Source organism: Sturnira hondurensis, unplaced genomic scaffold (genome assembly GCF_014824575.4).
Source record: "Sturnira hondurensis isolate 20B ecotype Veracruz unplaced genomic scaffold, ASM1482457v3 Scaffold0007406, whole genome shotgun sequence".
In the NCBI taxonomy this organism is placed as follows: Eukaryota; Metazoa; Chordata; class Mammalia; order Chiroptera; family Phyllostomidae; genus Sturnira; species Sturnira hondurensis.
The window spans coordinates 16,716,874-16,734,490 of NW_028080037.1; the positions used below are offsets into that span (position 1 = coordinate 16,716,874).

A 17,617-nucleotide genomic window follows, 5' to 3' on the forward strand; every position below is an offset into this window, starting at 1 on the left:
AAATTTTTTTGTGTGTGCTTCGTATTTTTTCCCCTATTTAAAAAAGTTCTTGACAATATTGAGAAGTAAAATACCCAGGGAGGGTATCTTGCTCACAGTCAAACAGCAAATCAGTGGAAAAACCCAGATTCAAATCCAAGTTAGATCCTAGCCAAGAGCCTGAACTCAGTCCTGCCTGACCTCCCAGAAAGCAGAGCAGGGTCAAAGGCATTGAGGCGGCTGGGAGGAGGCTCTCAGGAACAGGACATGGTGAGGCCAGGGCCTGGCCCAGTCTTCAATTCTGATTCTCTGCCGGAAGGAAATGCACTGCTGTGACTTTTACTGGTTGGAAGAGCAAAGGGCGGGGCCCTGGCAGAGCAGAGGCCTCTGAGACACAACAGGGCAGGTCTTCTTCTTCAGTGCAGTTAATCTGGGGAACTGCACAAGCCTGAGAATAGCCTTAGAGCTGAACAGCTGAAGAGGGACAACAGGCTGAGGCAAACCTGGTTAGCCTAGACACACAAACACTGGTCATCTCAGTCTTGAACTTCTGACCCTCTCACCATCTAGAGGCAAAACCAAGGAGGGGTTGAATATACTCCCTTTCTCTCCTTGAGAGGAGAAAAGCAGAGACCACACCTCTAAATCAGATCTGGCATCCCCCCAACACCCAGAGACTAGAAACCAAAGAACCATGCATCACAAGCCATCCAGTCTTCCACTACCTACAAAACACTCAATTATACAAGTCAGGGGATAAGCCTTCCAGTTAACTAAATGAAACGGAGTGCCCACACTGAGTCAGCAGGAAGTTCTGGCAGTCATGGATACGGATCATGTCTAGTCCAATTTCCCACTGAGCAGATGAGAAAACTAAAGCTCACGGAGGGCAAAGCTTCCACCTGAGATTACTAGTTTTCAAAGAATTCCCAAGTAACACATGCCCATTTGACATCTCAACCCTCGGAACTGTTTTTGTTGATAAGATCTGATTGCAGGGCCTCAGAGATACCCATTCTCCCAAATGCAGATAGATACACAGGGGAACACATTCAAGTTCAGTGTTTTGTGTCTTTTTTTAACCGAAGCCAGATAACAGCTTCAGTAGTTTCAAAGCCTGAACATCAAACCTCAAACCGGAATTTCAAGTGGGTACAAAACAAACGACCATATTTCCTGGATTCTAAGACACTACTGATTTTAACCTACACCATTGATTTGGCAAGATCTTCTTAGAAACATACCAAAAATCCACCACTACTTTAAGTGTACATGTCAATTGAAAGATTGTTCTCATTTTTAAAACCTTAAATTGGGAACTGTACCTCAGCACTCAGTACATCATACGTTCTCTAACTGCAGGTAGATTTTTCTTTATGCACAGGATGTGCCCTGAAGAGCTGCAGGTTATCCACTTACTAAAAATCAGAAGATTTAGCCCTGGCTGGTGTGGCTCAGTGGACTGAGGGCTGGCAGGAGAACCAAAAGGTCACCAGTTCCACTCCTGGATTGCAGGCCAGGTCCCGACTGGGGGAGTGCGAGAGGCAACTGATTGGTGTACAATGTTTCTTTNTTAAGTGTACATGTCAATTGAAAGATTGTTCTCATTTTTAAAACCTTAAATTGGGAACTGTACCTCAGCACTCAGTACATCATACGTTCTCTAACTGCAGGTAGATTTTTCTTTATGCACAGGATGTGCCCTGAAGAGCTGCAGGTTATCCACTTACTAAAAATCAGAAGATTTAGCCCTGGCTGGTGTGGCTCAGTGGATTGAGGGCTGGCAGGAGAACCAAAAGGTCACCAGTTCCACTCCTGGATTGCAGGCCAGGTCCCGACTGGGGGAGTGCGAGAGGCAACTGATTGGTGTGCAATGTTTCTTTCCCTCTCCCTCCCCTTCTCTCTAAAATTAAATAAGTAAAATCTTCTGAAAAGAGAAAAGAAAACAAAAGTAAGAAAATTCAGCCATGGCCAGTGTGGTTGGAGGTTCAATTCCCAGTCAGGGCACATACCTAGGTTTTGGATTTGACGCCCAGTCAGGGACCTTATGCAGGGCAGTTAATTTACGTTTCTCTCTCTTCCTGTCTCTCCCTTCCTCTCTAAAATCGATAAACATATTTTTAAAAAATCAGAAGATTCACGTATCCTTTGGTCTAGTCAGTTAGGACCTCAGAAAGCATCTGATCAAGTTGCTATCTGATGTAGAAATCCCTTCTACAACAGGCAAGTCTCTTGCCCTCTCGGTTTCCCTATATGATTGGATGGCCTACACTGTGAACTGACCCTCAAAGGATGCTCAGAAAGGAGCCAGGAGATGAAGTTGAAGTCACGATGTCCCTGCAAATAGCATGATGGGATAGAGACCTGAGGTGGCTTCCTATTGATAGTGGAAGGAGAGCACGAGCCAGTTTCTAGTGACAGGGAAGCTGACCACACAGCCAGTTTAAGGGGCCAAATGGCCCATGGGGTATGCTTCAGGTCTGAGAGCTTCACTCACCCTTTAGAAAACTCCTCTTTCCTTAAGATGGCCTGAGGGAGTCTGCAACCAAAAGAACCTAACAAGAATAGTCTCAAGCAGCCCAGCCTCTGCTGGAATGCGGCCAGGTATGGGGCCTCATTATTGACTGGTAAAGCCACCCTATTGCTGAAGTTTCTTACTGTGAAAACTTTCTTCCTCAAAAACAAAAACAAAAACAAAATCACTTTATCATATAATGCCAAAATTTTCCTATAATCTCAACACCTACTTCTAAAGCTGCACAGTTCTCATGCCTGGTACACACACTGCTTATTTATCCCTTGTACTCACTCATCCCTACCTGGAATGCCCTTTTTTCTCCCCTCCCCAAATCCCATAACCCTTTCAGGGCCCAATATAACTTAAAAACGACAACTTCAATGGTAACAGCAGCAATCGTAGTTATCATTTGTACATCATTTACTACTTACCAATTTCTTTCTAAATGTTTTACATACATTATTTCATATATATTTTATAATAACCGTACCATAATATCATTCTATTTTACAGAAGTAGAATCCAAGACTTAGTGAGGTTACATTACTCATTCAAGGCCATGTAGCGGTAAGTGACAGAGCTGAAACTAAACCCCAGGCCTGCCTGACTCCACAGCTCCTGACCCTTCCACTCCAACCTTCCGTCCCTATAGGTCAAACCCTCAGCTTCCACACCTGCTCAGATTTCATTGACTGTTTTCCAACCTGAAGACTTTCATCTGATTTAGAACACTGTTTCTCAAAGTTTTTAAACCAAGACCCACAATAAGAAATACATTTTATACTGACATTTTACATATATACCTATATAACTGAATGTTATGAAACAACTTACTCTTTTTTTGAAATCCTCACCTGAGAATATGTTCATTGATTTTAGATAGAGAGAGGAAGGGAAAAAGAGAGAGATCAAAACATTGATGTGAAAGAGAAAGATCAATAGGTTGTCTCCCATACTTGCCCTGACCAGGGATTGAACCCAAAACTTAAGTATGTGCCCTGACGGAAACTTAAGTATGGGTTCAAATCATATCTTTTGGTGTACGGGACAACGCTCCAACCAACTGAGCAATACAGCCAAGGCAAAACAATTTACTCTTACATGTACTAATGCACTGAGATATTTTAGTTCAATTTTGTATTATTCTATGATATTTGTTTTAATGCTGATCACAATCCTCTCAAATTAATTTTATCACTAATTCATTAATGAATCAAGACATGAAGTCTGAAATGAGCACATTACAGCTTGTTCATATTGCTCTGTATATCCCTCCATAACTGGACTGGGTCTTGAACTTCTGTAATTTCCACCATGCACCTCACAGCTGTTCAACAGGTGCCTGTCTGGTTTTCTCCATGGCATGATTACTTTCATCTGTACTGCATTTAGGGCTATAAGCCACTGCTGTCTATAGCAATTTGTGCCCCTAAGAGCCCAGTGAGGTGGATCCCTCATAGATTAATTCCTATTTCCATTTGGCCCATGAAAAACTTGACCGAATCAGAGAGGCTGTATTACTTGGGCAGTCACAAGTTAATAAATGGTAGAACCAGGGCTTCCCCTCTGCCACAGTGACTCATGTGCTGCTTCTGACTCCCTTGGGAAGACTGTAGGGAAATAAGGCCATTCTAAAGATATTGCCATGGGGCTCTATCTCTGGCCCCCAAACCCCTAGAGACAGTCTAATCCCTCTCCTCCAGTGTTCTGACTGCCTTGTTTGAGTAGCCAGCCCACACCTAACAATGCTCATTGAGGCCAATATGCTGAATGAATGCAGCTTGCAAGGACATCAGTTGGAGACAGCAAGCCTAAGCAATCTGTCATTTATCAGCCGCCCTCTCCTGAGAAAGCATGGCACAGGACACAAAAGTGAGACTAGGGACTTCCACGAGCTCAGAGGCACAAGACTGTTTCCTAAAGCTACTGAGACTGCGGGCTGGGGGTCTCACTCCTCCCATCCTTCCAGCTGACTGCTTTCTGGCCAGGCATACCTCAGACCCTCTGGTTGACAGGCTCAATCAGGTATGGTTCCTGTGCCTGTAACTCTTTTATGTGCCAGTGGCAGATAAACCTTGGTTCCAAGAAACCAGTCTAAGCCCCTCCTTTACTCTCCAAACCAGCCCAAAGAGAAACAGCCCCAGCAGAAGGCCCAAGGTCATAAACCACAGATCCTCCTCATCTTAACTACTGTGAGGCCACGTGGGATGTGGCAGAGAGCAGAATGAGGACTTTGAAGTCTATCACCCTGCATTTCCCGTGCATGTATGTCTTCCACCTAGGAGACCATAGGCAAAATACTCGCCCTCCTTACGTCTCAATATCATCTGTAAGTGGGAACAAACACACCCCTCACATTTTATAGGGCTACAACAAGGAATAATAAATGTATATAAGGGCCCAGCCTGTGTGAGTGGCTAGTAAATAGTATTTGCATCTTACCTCACACTTTCACATCCCTTTTCACATTTGACTGGTCCATATACACAGCCACATAAACATGCAGCAGGGCAGGATTATCTCCATTTTACCCAAAAGCAATTGAGCCCCTAAGAGATTAAGGAATTTATTCAATGATACACAAACTACAACTCCTGGTTTCCAATTCCAGCCCGACCACTTTATGGCTGTGTGAAAGGGGCAGGATGTTCCACTCTCTGAGCCTCCAATAATATGGAGGAAATGCCACCTCCTCAGAGGGCATTAGTAAAGATCACACATGACAGTAAGAGCTGACAAATTTCCAGCATTCGCCATGTACTAGCTCTGCCAAGCACTACATAGGCACACAATTCCCTAAGGAATTAGCTTTTGTAATCTCCATTTAATAGAGAAAAAAACTAAAACTCAGCATGGTTGAGTAATCTTCCCAGTTACACAGCCTAGAAGTGGAAGCTGCCGCTTGAGCGCTAAACTATCCAATAAAGAGAAAGTGCCCCACATGTAATACCACCTCAATACCTGTCACATTCCCTTCCCTCTTCTTTACCACCCAGTGGAGAACCACTTCCCTCTGTGCTGAGAAGGGCAGTGGTGAGCAATACAAATATGTGGAAAATTGAGAGAGAACCTGGCCAATCACAGATCCAGGGACAACAGGGTGGGGGAGCTCTCCTCTCCCACCAGGAGCTAGAAAAAGAAGTGAGAATAAACAAAAAGGTGACCTATTTTGCACAATGGGCAACAACTTCTGGAGTTCATTAACCTAAGAGGTAGTGAAGTAAACAGTTTTTATGCCAGTACCATAATAACAGATGATAGGAAACTGGAATGCAAGAGAAGGTGCATTGGTGGTGTGCAAACAGCCAATGCTCAGGGCTGGGAAGCCTGTGAGAGCACCCAGTGAATGTACCCCATCCCCAGACAGCCAGGGAAGCTTTGTAGCCCAGATGGTAAGTGATCTGCCCAAGGCCACACTGTGAGTGTAGAAAAGGAAGACTTGGTCAGTAGCAGCCTGGTGCTCCCTCCTGGGGCCTGGCAGCCCCTGGCTTGGAGGTAGGGCAGTGTCCAAGCTCCCTGTCTGGGTGAGAGAGAGTCTGGCTTGCTTCATTCCCCGCAACTCCCAAAGCAAGCTAGTGCTGGGCTTGCCTCCCTTTCCCATTCGGAATTCCTTGGCTTTGCTACTTCCAGCCCTGGGTCAGTGCACAGTGGAAAACAGGTTCTCTCCACCCTTCACTGGCCTCAGTGCCCTGGGCCTCTGCCCAGCTCTCTACTCTACTCAGCTTCAACCTTCCCACCCCCACTCTCAAGATTCAGATGGAAGAAATGATTCCTTTAGGAACCAGCCTTGCTGGCTCCAAAAAGCAGGGATTCCCCCCTCCCCCACTCCCACTCAACTAGGGAAAGGCACTGACCAAAACAAACCCCCAAGGCAACCCCCTTGACAACTGTAGAAACATATACAGACTATTTCAACCAAAAACATCCCTTCTCCAAGCCCCAACCCCTATCAGGAAGAGTAATGCTTAAAATTCCCCATCTGGCAACTGGGTCCTCAGATCACAATCTCACTGTGGTTACCCGCAGCCACCCGACTCATGTTAGGCCCCCTTATGCATCCTTACCAAACTGCTAGATCTTATTGATATATCTTACCAAATTAGTCTTGACTCACTGCTTACATAAGGTCCCTCTTCTGCCAGACTCCTTCCAGGCCCCCTACTGCCTTCCTTGTCCAACAGAAATCTCAGGCTCCTCCTATTCCCTCTAAACATCCTCTTTTCTCTCCAGTCTTACCTCTAGGTAGCCCTCTCTCTGAGCTGTCCTCCCTCACCCTTAACCCCACTATTATTCAGCCCCACTTATCTTCTGAGGCCTCATTTAGAACTTCCTCTCATCTCTACAAAGTCTTTTTTAACTACTCTAGGGACAGAACACGATCAGCACCTCATTACATTCCATACACATCTCTCTAGAGGCTGTGTTCCCAGCCCTGAGTCTACAAAAATGAAAAAATACATTCCCTGCCCTTGAGGAGGTCAATCTGGCAGAGGAGACAGATGGGTGAGTAAATAAGTAGCACACATAGAAGTACTATGGCAGAAGCAATACACAGAAGGTGCTAGGAGACTGCAAGAATCCCCCAGGGTAGAAGCACAGGTATTTAGGGAAAGCTTTAAAGGAGAGCTGACTCTTGAGATGGTCCTTGAAGGGTGACAGGAAGTGGCCAGGTTGAGAAAGGGGAAAGGGCACACCAGGTGGAAGACCCAGTATGAGCAAGCACAAGTTAATAGAAAAGGGCCCAGCTTGTTTGGGGAATGTGAGCAGTCCAGTAGAGCAGGTAAGGTTTCTCCACCTGACTGTGTACTCCGCTGAGGCAGCATTCTACAAAGTCGTCCTTGGACAGCAGGGGCTCTGCGTGTCTCATTCTCTGCAGTATATCCTGGGCCTAGAACAGAACCTGGTACGTGGCTGGTTCCTCATTGACAGATTCATTAGCTTTGTGACCTCGGGCACTCTGAGTTGCAGTTTTCTCCTCAGGGAGATGGGAATACTGCCTCTACCTTAAGATCAGGTGAGTAAAATACAGACAGTGCTTGATAAAGGACATTCCCTCTCTGACCTGGCACCAGCTCTGGTTATTCCTTGAAGCCCAGCACAGGGCTGAGCACAGATGTGCTTGATGATGGCCTTTTACAACATTATAATCCAATATTCAATTAACATAACTGAATGTCTGTTATAACACTTACCGGGCACTTGCTATGAACCAGACATGGGGCTCAACACTTAACTTACACTATTTTATTTAGTCCTGATAATAAGCCCATGAGAGAGGTCCTCTAATTATCGCTCCCCTTTTGCAGATAAAGAAAGTCAGGTTTTCAGCCAGTCAGTAACTATCCAAGGTCCAGGGTGAGCAGAGGACACAGCTCTGGGAGGTGAATCCAGGCTCTGCTCTGATCCTGCCCTGTCACTCGCCTCCAGAACTAAGAGGTGTCTACCAGGCTGGATGTACACAAGCCCGCCTACCAGGGAGCTTGGAGCTTAGTAGATTTACAGCCATAAACTGTGTGATGCCTGGCAACTCATTTTACCTTTCTGGAGTTTGTTGTCTGCCCTTGTAAAATGGAGATTATAGTGATAAGTACATCTCACAGAATTAAATGAGGTGGTGTCAGTGAAGCCTGGTCCACCATGCAGGCTCTTACGTGAAATGGCATTACCAAGTGATTATGCTGGAAGGGTGGAAGGGGTCACTCAGAGGCAGGACAGGACAGCCTGAATTAAAATCTACAAAAAAACCACAGGAGGGTGGGGGTAATTATGAAGCAAACTCTGGCTCTTTCCACAAGTGACTGCCACTACCCAGGAGGGCATAGGCCCCAGGCAGCCCTATGGCTTCATGTTTTGGTTGAATCTTTCAGGAGACCTACCTCTGTTCGCATTTCTGCTTTGTCTTCACAGGCCAAGGAAAGAAAAGACCAGGGCCTTCAGAGTCAGGCTTCTAACATCTTTCAGACAAACTCTTTAATGTCATCTCATTAAAACTGCCTTAGTTTATATCTAAGGGAAACTGAAACTTAGAAAGACTAAGCAATTTTCTCCAAGTCACAAAGCAAGTAAGGGGCCAATGAAGCCCTGGACTCAGGTCTCCTGACCCCTGTTCCGCTTCTGTTTACATTTGCTCCTAATCCAGTTATCTCATTTGATCCTCACAATCCTTTTATACACAGGCCACGACTTTAACTACATGTTGAATGTCTGACATCCCTGCTAGGTTGTAAGTTCTGGGAGGGGAGGAAAAGGTCTGTATCTCCTGAGCCAAGCACATGGTTGCACATATAGTTAAGTGCTGAACGTAAAACAGGGAGCATTAACACCATGGTCAGGCAAGGGGGTGTGCCTAAGTTACTACCACAAAGGTCAGTGGCGGAGTCGGCAGAGCCCTTTCCCACTACTAGCCTAAATCTATTATTTCCATCTAGAATCTCTTAACTCAGAGACAGCTGGTTGGGCTCCTAGGTGCTAAAGTGTTAGCCTCCTCCTAGGCACTAGATTTGCTTCTACCCATTCCAGCTGAGACACCAGCTCCAGGAACACAGTAATGACTCAAGGCGAGGTCAAGCCAGCCCTCAGCTATCATCTGCCTGCCGCCCTTAATCAGCTAATGCTGTACCCAAACCCCAAACCTACCCTCTCTATTTGCACACTGCCCTAAGGTAGATTTTCCATGCCCTCAGACCTTACTCCTTTCTCCTTGAAGCCTTCCTTGCCATCCAACATGCTTACCGGGCAGAGACCACAAAGTTCAGTACCATTCACCCCACCCGCTCCCAACCAGGCCAGCTAACCCACTCTCCTACTGGAGAGAGACAAAGAATGCCTTGATGTGCCCTGGGCATGCCAGCTATGCCTAGCACCTTGGGGAGCCCAGGGCTGTGACAAAGCAGAGTCAACAGCAGCCCGCTGTCCACTACAGAGGAAGGTCACAGTTGCCCTTCCCCCACTGTGGCCAGATGGCCCCAGGATGGGTTCTATGAGAGTTCAGGGCCACGTCAGCCTGTCATCCCAAGCCTTTCCAACTCCCTATCAGTCCACATAACCAGTCAGGCACCAAGCCCTACTGATTTGCTGGTCTCGTCATCCTCATAGCTCCAGACTTCTTCCAGACTTCTCCATGGCCCTTTTGGGCTCTTCCAAACTCTCCCAACCAGTCTCACTGCCATTTTCCACACCAGTACCAGACTGACCTTAATGAAACACAGAAGGCCTCAGTCTGACATTCAAGGCCCTTAGGCATGGTCTGCCCAACCTACTTTCCTAGCCTCCCCTTGCTTTACATGATCCTCCTGCTTCCTGTTCTTCTCGTCACCTCTGCATACCACATTTCTCAAAAAGCTGGCTTCTGGGGGCACTTTGTACACAGTTCCCACCCATTCAATGGAATATCCTCCCTTGTTCCTTCTGAGGCCTGGATCAAATACCAGGCCTTTTTTCTTGGCTCCTATATGTGAAGTTGGCTGCTTCTTCTAAATTCCCAAATCAACCACACACCTCAATTACAGCCTTCATTGCTCAACATTATAATGATTTGTGTGTGGTTCATTTTCCAACAAGTCTGTGAACCCCTTGAGGGCAACAAGAAAGAGACATAGATAGATGTCTTGTTCAGTTCTGTATCCCTTGTTCTAATCACAGGCGCTGATAGAGTAGGAGCTCAATAAATGTTTTGTAAATAAGCCCACTGCTAAAATGGATAAACTAGCAAAAGTAATCTTAGCTTTCTCTCCCAGCCTCCCGAGTCTGCAGTCTTTTTTCCCTACCTAAAGAACAGTGAAGAGCTAAACTGTGACAGCCTCTGAGGAACTGGGCAGAGCACAGAAGGGAGCACAATGGGGTGAGATGAAGAAGGGAAAGAGAAAGATGAAATAAGAAACTTAAAGCTGGCAGCTGCCCTTAAATCCTGGATAGGGAGCTTCTAAGCAGGTAAAGCAGCAAGAGTGTTGGTTTTCCAGTGGAGCAGCCACGACAGTTTTCTCCCAGGGAGGGTCCTTGGGCTCAAAATAGCAGAAGATTTGCCAGGGGCAGACAAATCAGCTAAAGGAGGCCTCCGCCCCCTTAGGTGTGATGACTACAGGATAAAGAAAATGATCAGCTAGGGCACTGGCAATGCGTGGATGATGGCAGGGTTCTTCTCTGGTGGGCAATGTACCCTGGCCTAGCGGCTCAATTGGCTTAAAATGAGGATGAGAACAGGCAATGTCATATAGCTGGAGTAGCAATGGGCTGAGGCAGAAGATCTGGAATCTCTCCCTAATCTGGCTCCATTGTTATCTAAAACTATGAGATTTCTTCAGGCCTCGGGTTCCTCACCTGTACACAAAGCATAATACCTCCCTTACCTACACAAAAAGACTTCTTTCAAAAGGTACAGACTAGATTTCAAAGTCAGATGGCCATTATATAGTAGTTTGGGATCGACAAACGGCAATGCAGTATGGACTCTGGCTATGGGAGGGCTAAACCAATCCTTACCTGGACATGCTTCCAAAGCCTCCCCAAGGATCTTTTTTCACCAGGCCTTCTTCAACTTAGCTGTCCATGGACTTTCACTGTATTGAGACATGCCTTGCCCTCCACACTGGAATGGGGAGGTAGCCAGTCCCTACTAACCCCTGCTCTGGGTGTAGGAGCCTCATGGACTGGCAAGCACCTAGCACTCTGCCTGCTGCCACCTTAGCAAAGCTTAGTCACTGGATTCAGCTTTGAGAAAGAGGTTCTAGTCCCAGTTCTGCCATTTACTAGCTGATAAACTTCAGGCACTTTCTTCTCCAATCTTTAAAATGCTCATCTACAGAAAGGGGCTAACCATGTCTTTTGGAAGAAAGTAAGGGTTCACCACTGGTTAGGGTTGACTCCTGGCCACAGATGATGGACCTCACTGATACTCATCATCAGAACCAGAGATGGAAAGTAGAAAATGAAAAGACAAGACCACCAGCTACTCCAGTCTTTAAGAGGGGTAAGAACATTCACTGGACACCTACTATATGAGCCAGGCTCTTTTCAAACATCGACTCATTTAAGCTTCACAAAACCCCTGCAAAATCAGTATTATAATAACCATTTCACCTGGGGCGGTGTGGGGTTCTGTGCCCCCGCTACCCCACACTGGGGCCAGCTCATGCAGAGGCCCAGTCGCGCACGCCGTGCTGCACCCCAGGGACGCGTGCCCCCCGGCAGTAAAAACAAAACAAAACAAAACAAAAAACCCATTTCAGTGAGAAACAGGCTCAGAAAAGTGAAGCAACATGTCTAAGGTCACACAGACAGCCGGACTCCAGAGCTTGTGTGAGGAAGGAGCACAGAGCACCTTCTTTCCTCTACCTTAGTGTAAACAGATTGGGTGGCTGGACCAGAGCCAGGCCTCATGGCCCTTTAGAGGTTTTGTTTCAGACACAGATGCTAGGAGGACAAAACATCAAGCAGGCCCCACCACCTTATCTCTTTCCCACAGCTTAGGATTTCCTAACAGGCGGACACACAGGCACCTTCCCAGGGCAAGGAGCTGATGCACTGGCCCCCTCCTTCACCAAGTCAAGTCTTGTCTGAGGCTCTAGAACACACTCACAGGGCCACCAAACCGGATTTTCCTTTGAAGCTGAAGGAAGAGAAGGAGGAGAGAAAATGGAAGGTCTATGGTCTAGAGTCACAGAACAGGGCCCCACACATGCAGCTGCCTCCTTCCAGATGGGCCACCCAGGGAACATTCTATTGCCAGCTCCATGCACTCTTGGGAACTGTAATAGTTCGAGAAAATAGGATGCTCTGAGCTTATAAACTAGAAAAGGTAATGGTAAGGCAGGGAGGCAGGCTGTGGCCTGCCAGGAGAGCCCTGGCCATACCCCAACAAAAACTGGCACAGAGCAAACTACAAGGATGCCAATTAAGACAATTCTATGATTTACAAAGTCACAGGGCTTCCATAGTTGGCTAGAAGTAGTGGAGGGCCCAGGGGAAAGGAGAACTGAATCAGCAGAAGACAATATTGCTGTTCCAGATGTTTCTCCCTGGGCCCAATTCAGTTCCCTCTCTCCCCTAACAGGAAGCCAACACCCATGGGATCCCAGACAGCATAGCTCCTCACCTCATCTGGCCTGCTGCACTAAGCAGACGGAAGCTGGGTGGGAAGCTCCAGCCTTAGGAGGCCAGTCCTGGCAATCACATGGGAAAAGGAGAGGGAGATCAGGGACCCACCTCTCTCAGGCCAGGAGATCTGGTATCTGTATCTTTCTTTCCCTCCCCTATGCTGCAAAAAGCCCTCTGCACCACCCCCCCCAAAAAGGTCTGTTCTTCCTACCCCCAAAAGTTATAGAAATAGTAACATTACTCCTCCCACTCTTCCCTACTGAGGGCACTTTCCCCCACTCTGGTCCTTCCTGGGCTTCACAACCATTTCAGTCCCCAGCCAAGCCAAAAGAACTAAGGCTGCCAGCTCCTGTCTGTCCATGCCACCCACAGGGCCCTTTGCTGGCTGGCTACTTTCTTGCCTTTCCCCACTTGCTACTGCTCAAGAGCAGGTAGTTCCACCAAAGTTTCCTGGCAGAGCAGATTCAAATGACAGACAAGGTGAAGTAGACTGGCCTAGGGCTACGAATCAGGAGTTCTAGGTTCAATTCCTGATATTGCTCCTAACAGACTGAAGAGGTAAGACTAATCACTTCTCTCAGGCCTGGGTTTACCAATCTATATGATGATGGCCATCTCTAAGGTCACTTTCAGCTTCCTGACTTGAAATGTCTATCAGTAAATGTCATTCAATAAGTAAATATTAACTGAGCATTTACTTTGCTGTAGGCCTGAGGAGAAAAGGTGAATACATCTAGAGCCAGCCCTAAAGCTGATCAGTCTAATGAACTGGTAATGACAACACACTCTTACTCTTCCTGGGCTGTTGCTGTTAGCCTCCTACACTGCTGAGGGAGTCAAAAGTGCTGAGCTGAGCCAGGGAATGAGAGGGCAGGCAGGTTCCTGCTACGAACCCTATGTTCTACCTGTCTGGCACCTAATTTTCTGCTAGGACCAGAGGCCATATTAAGGGATGGTGAAGGTAGTGAAAACTGTCCTGACCTAGGAGTAAGAAACTCCTAGTTCAAGTCCTGGTTCTGCTGCTAATATGCTGTGTGATCTTAAGCAAGTTATAATTTCTCTCTGAGCTTCATTTTCCTCATCTGTATAAGTAATGGCTAACTCATCAATCTTAAGATCCCATCCAGCTCAGTCTATGATTTTAACATCTATTCATGCCAGTTATCTAACAGTCACCCAAGCAGGGTAGCCTCTGACGTGCTTTCTTCCCCATCCCCCTAGTCCCTGGCAACAGCCTAAACTTGCCCACTTGAGACAACCTTTGGTCTGGGACGGCTGAAATGGACCTTTAATCTGGAGCCAGAGTTCCCACCATCTTCACTGCAGCCATCAGTGCTCATGTTCCACTTCTCTGGGATAGCACATGGACTCCTAGCCCTCAACCACGAGACTGGTTTCAAGGCGGTCACCCTGAAACTTCCCATAACTTCCCCTCTTATGGCTGTGGGCAGAGACTCAATTTTGGCTTTTTTGAAACCACAGTATAAACAAAGCAGGGAACATCAAAGCATTCAGACACAGGAGATTTTAGTTTGACCAGCAGGGTCAAGAAAGTAAGGCAGAGAGAAAGAAAGAGACCTGGGATCCCACCTCAGCCCCAGGCTTACAGACACCAGTGATGCAGAGGGTGTCTGCAAAGTCCGGGTTTGTGGTTGGAGGGTGGAAAAGACAGATGTCTGGCGTCCTGACTGGGGACTACAGCCAAAGGGAGGTGCTCCCACTGGGGCCTCTCTCTATCCACAAATACCAGAGGTACGCCCTCATTTTTCTCCTCAATTTTCAGACCCTTAGAAGGAGAAGAAAGAAAACTAACATTTTTCTGGGCCACTACTTGAGCTAGGCACTGTGCTAGGCACCCTCACACACCTAATCTCATTTAATCCCCACATTAATCTTGGGAATAGGTATTACTGTTGCCCTTTACAGTGAATAAACAAGGCTCAGAGACTCAGGATTTTGTCCAAGGTCACACAGCCAGCAAGTGTGAGTTCTTCCTAAACCTGGCTTTTCCCCACTATATCACACTGCTCTGTACCCCGAGATCTGGTTAACTGTCTGATAAACATGTAGTAGGAATCCTCACCTCCTAGAATTCACCAGCAAATCTGAGCTCATCCTACCAAAAACCCACAAATACAACTGGAAACTGCTTTCCTGCTTCTCAGGACCCTATCCCTCCCAGGGCCACGGTCCTTGGTAACTATTCCTCAATTCAAAAACATACCTTAAATCCCTTTTGGGTTCTCACAAACTAATCCTTAGGGAACTGTGACAAAGCATCAAATCAGGATAAGAAAGCAGACTATAGGGGTGTTCTATGAGTCCTGGACTGGGCTAGGCTTAGCCTGGTGTGAGCAGATGGAAAAAGGTCGGAAGAGACAGATCCAGTGGGTAGGACAGAACTCTCCTTAGGGGAGGGACCTACATTTCTCCAAAGGAGAAGGAGCCTGGTGCATATGAAGCTTTTGGACTGGAGAAAACCCCAGAAGGGACCTTGATGGACCTGCTTATGTGCTGTGGGGTTCTTACACTTCCCTAAGTCATAAGAGGGTTCAGGAGCCTTGGGCAGTCACAACTGGTCAGAGAAGGGGAAGAAGGACCTCCTGGAGTAGGGCAATGGCACTCAGCAGTGCTGTAGTCTCCCACAGGTAACTGTATGGAGCTACTCTCTCAAAGGGAAGGCACATCATGGGGAGGCTTGTCAGTTCTGTGCAGAACACTGGTCTCATGTCACAGGACAGCTGGAGTAAGAATGGAGTCTAGAGTCCATCTTCCCTAAGGGGATCACTAGCCTATAGGATCTCTCTGAGGTCTGGGCTATGGGGTTCTGTGGGGCACAGTGTGGCTGCCCAATTTGCCCAGCTTGTAGGGAAGGTGGTGGTGCACTGCCTCCCATTTCTCTGCCTGACAGCTGGGTGCCTGGGTGCACTGGGGTGGAGGATTGGATGATGCTGTCTCCCTACCTGGTACCCCCAAGTTTGGGTTTTAAGAGGCAGCGCACATTTCCATAGCATACCCAGAGACAGCCAACACTCTGTCCTGGAGGTGAGGCACTGTCACCATGTGGGCACTAGCAGAGGGGATTTTCTGCCCACTGGCTGCCAGTGACAGGAAGAAATCTGACCCTGAGTGGGAAGAGGAGCACACTCGGTCCCTTCTACGAGAGGAAGAAGCTGTCTGTCCCAGAGTGGAAATGTCTGTACTGTAACTGACCACTGTCAATCCGCCCGAGGTCTTTGTTTCTGTTCTGGAGTGAGATGGGGGCAGGACAGTCTATCCCTTTGAACCCCGCCTAAAGTGTCCCCCTGGCGAGGGGGTGGTGAGGTGGTGAGACAGGGGTGTCTCTGGGTCGCGGGGTGAGGGGGTAGGCATTGAAAATATCTGCTGGGGAAGGGGCAGCCATCAGTGAGCCTGTGAGGGGGCGGTCAAGTCTATTAGCCCTAAGGCCGGGTGACAGCAGCGATGTGGGGACAAGTATCTGTCCTGAAGCTGAGAGGAGAGCACCGTCGGCCGTTTCTGGGGTGGGGGGTGCGGTGGGTCGGGAGGGTGGGGGCGGAACGGGGGAGGTGGGGTTCTTGACTGTCCCTCCATCGCTCCGAGGCTCCCGGGGGTGGGGCGGGTCAGTCTGCCGAGGGCGATGGTGGGGGTGGGGTAGCGGAGAGACCGAGTAGGTTGTTCCTGGTTGGAGGGTGACATGTCGGTCTGTCCTGAGGTGCTCTGTCCGCGTCCAGGGCCGCCCCCCCGGCGGGTCCCGCGCCCGCCTCCGGACCCCCAACCCCCGGCCCCAAATGCCTGTGCTACTCACGCGCCCTCGGCGCCCTGCGAGCCCACTATGAAGCCGAACTTGTCGATGCGGCGCTCGGCGAAACCGTTGGCTTCCGAGTCGGAGCCGAGAGAACTGAGCTCATCGGAGGCTACCGCGTCTGGGCCCGGGGACAGGCTCTCCCGGGTTCCTGACAGGCTCCCTCCGGCCGCGGGCGAGCGCGGCCCGTTCTCTCCAGGGCTCTTCGCCATCCCGGCCGCGCCTCAGCGGCCACCTCAGCCACCTCAGCTGCTTCAGCCGCCCAGCCACCGACGCCGCCGCCGCCCCGCCCACGCGCCGCACCCATTGGCCGCCTCAAGGCCAGGGGCGGGGCCCTAGGTCCTCCAGAGCTCTCTCTCCCCCGACGTCCAATGGGCGACGCGGATCTCGGGGCCCGCCCACCTCCCCCGAGGTAGCGCCAACCAGCCCGACGTGAGGAGGCGGGGCAGCCGTCACCCAGAGCCCTCCCCGCTCGGGCTGCCAATCACGAGAGCTTACCTGAAAGCTCTCTTCTGGCCTTTCCGGGTTGGCTGGAGCCAGGCCTGTCACCTGTAACGCAGCGCAGGCAGTTGCAGGATTCCGCCGAGGTTCCCTCGAATTCCTCCCGAGCCCTGGCTCCTCGCGAGACCCCAAGGACATGGGCGAAGATTACTGCATCTATCATTTATGAGGATCTCTGAGGAAATCCAGGATGGGTTTGAGGACAAGCCCAGGGACACAGTGGCTTAAAGATTCAGGCGGAGCTAGGAGTTCGACAGCCTTTCCCCTTGCTACCTGCTTCTGGAGCTTTAAGTTAGCTGGTGGGAGACCTGATAACAATGACAACCAATGTTTATTGAACCATGCACTGTCCTAAGTTCTGCCTGCCTTTTCTTGTAATCATCTCCCCCAACAACCTTGAGATATAATCAACATACCGTAAAAATCACCCGTTCAAAGTGTATAATTCAATGTTTTTTTTAATATTTTCTTTTAGAAAGAGGGGGAAGGGTGGGAGAAAGAGAGGGAAACATCAATGTGTGTTGCCTCTGTGCAAGAGGCACCCCCTACTGGGGAACCTGGCCCATAACCAGGCATGCGCCCTGACTGGGAATCCAAATGGCGACTCTTTGGTTCACAGGCCAGCCCTCAATCCACTGAGCCACATCAGCCAGGGCTATAATCACCATGACGTAATTTTAAAACATTTTCATCACTCCAAAAAGAAACTCCTACCCCTTAGCTGT

The 17,617-nt window shown here is 48.6% G+C and overlaps 1 protein-coding gene across 1 annotated transcript in view; it reads right to left on the reverse strand.

Annotated features, from left to right (window-relative positions):
- Positions 1–16,666, reverse strand: part of TBC1D10A (TBC1 domain family member 10A) — a 30,569-nt gene extending 13,903 nt beyond the window's left edge. Inside the window, exon 1 of the mRNA XM_037052497.1 lies at positions 16,395–16,666. Coding sequence (XP_036908392.1) covers positions 16,395–16,603 — 209 coding nt within the window. The 5' untranslated portion in view covers positions 16,604–16,666. The remainder of the gene's footprint in view (positions 1–16,394) is intronic.
- Between the last annotated feature and the right edge of the window lie 951 nt (positions 16,667–17,617).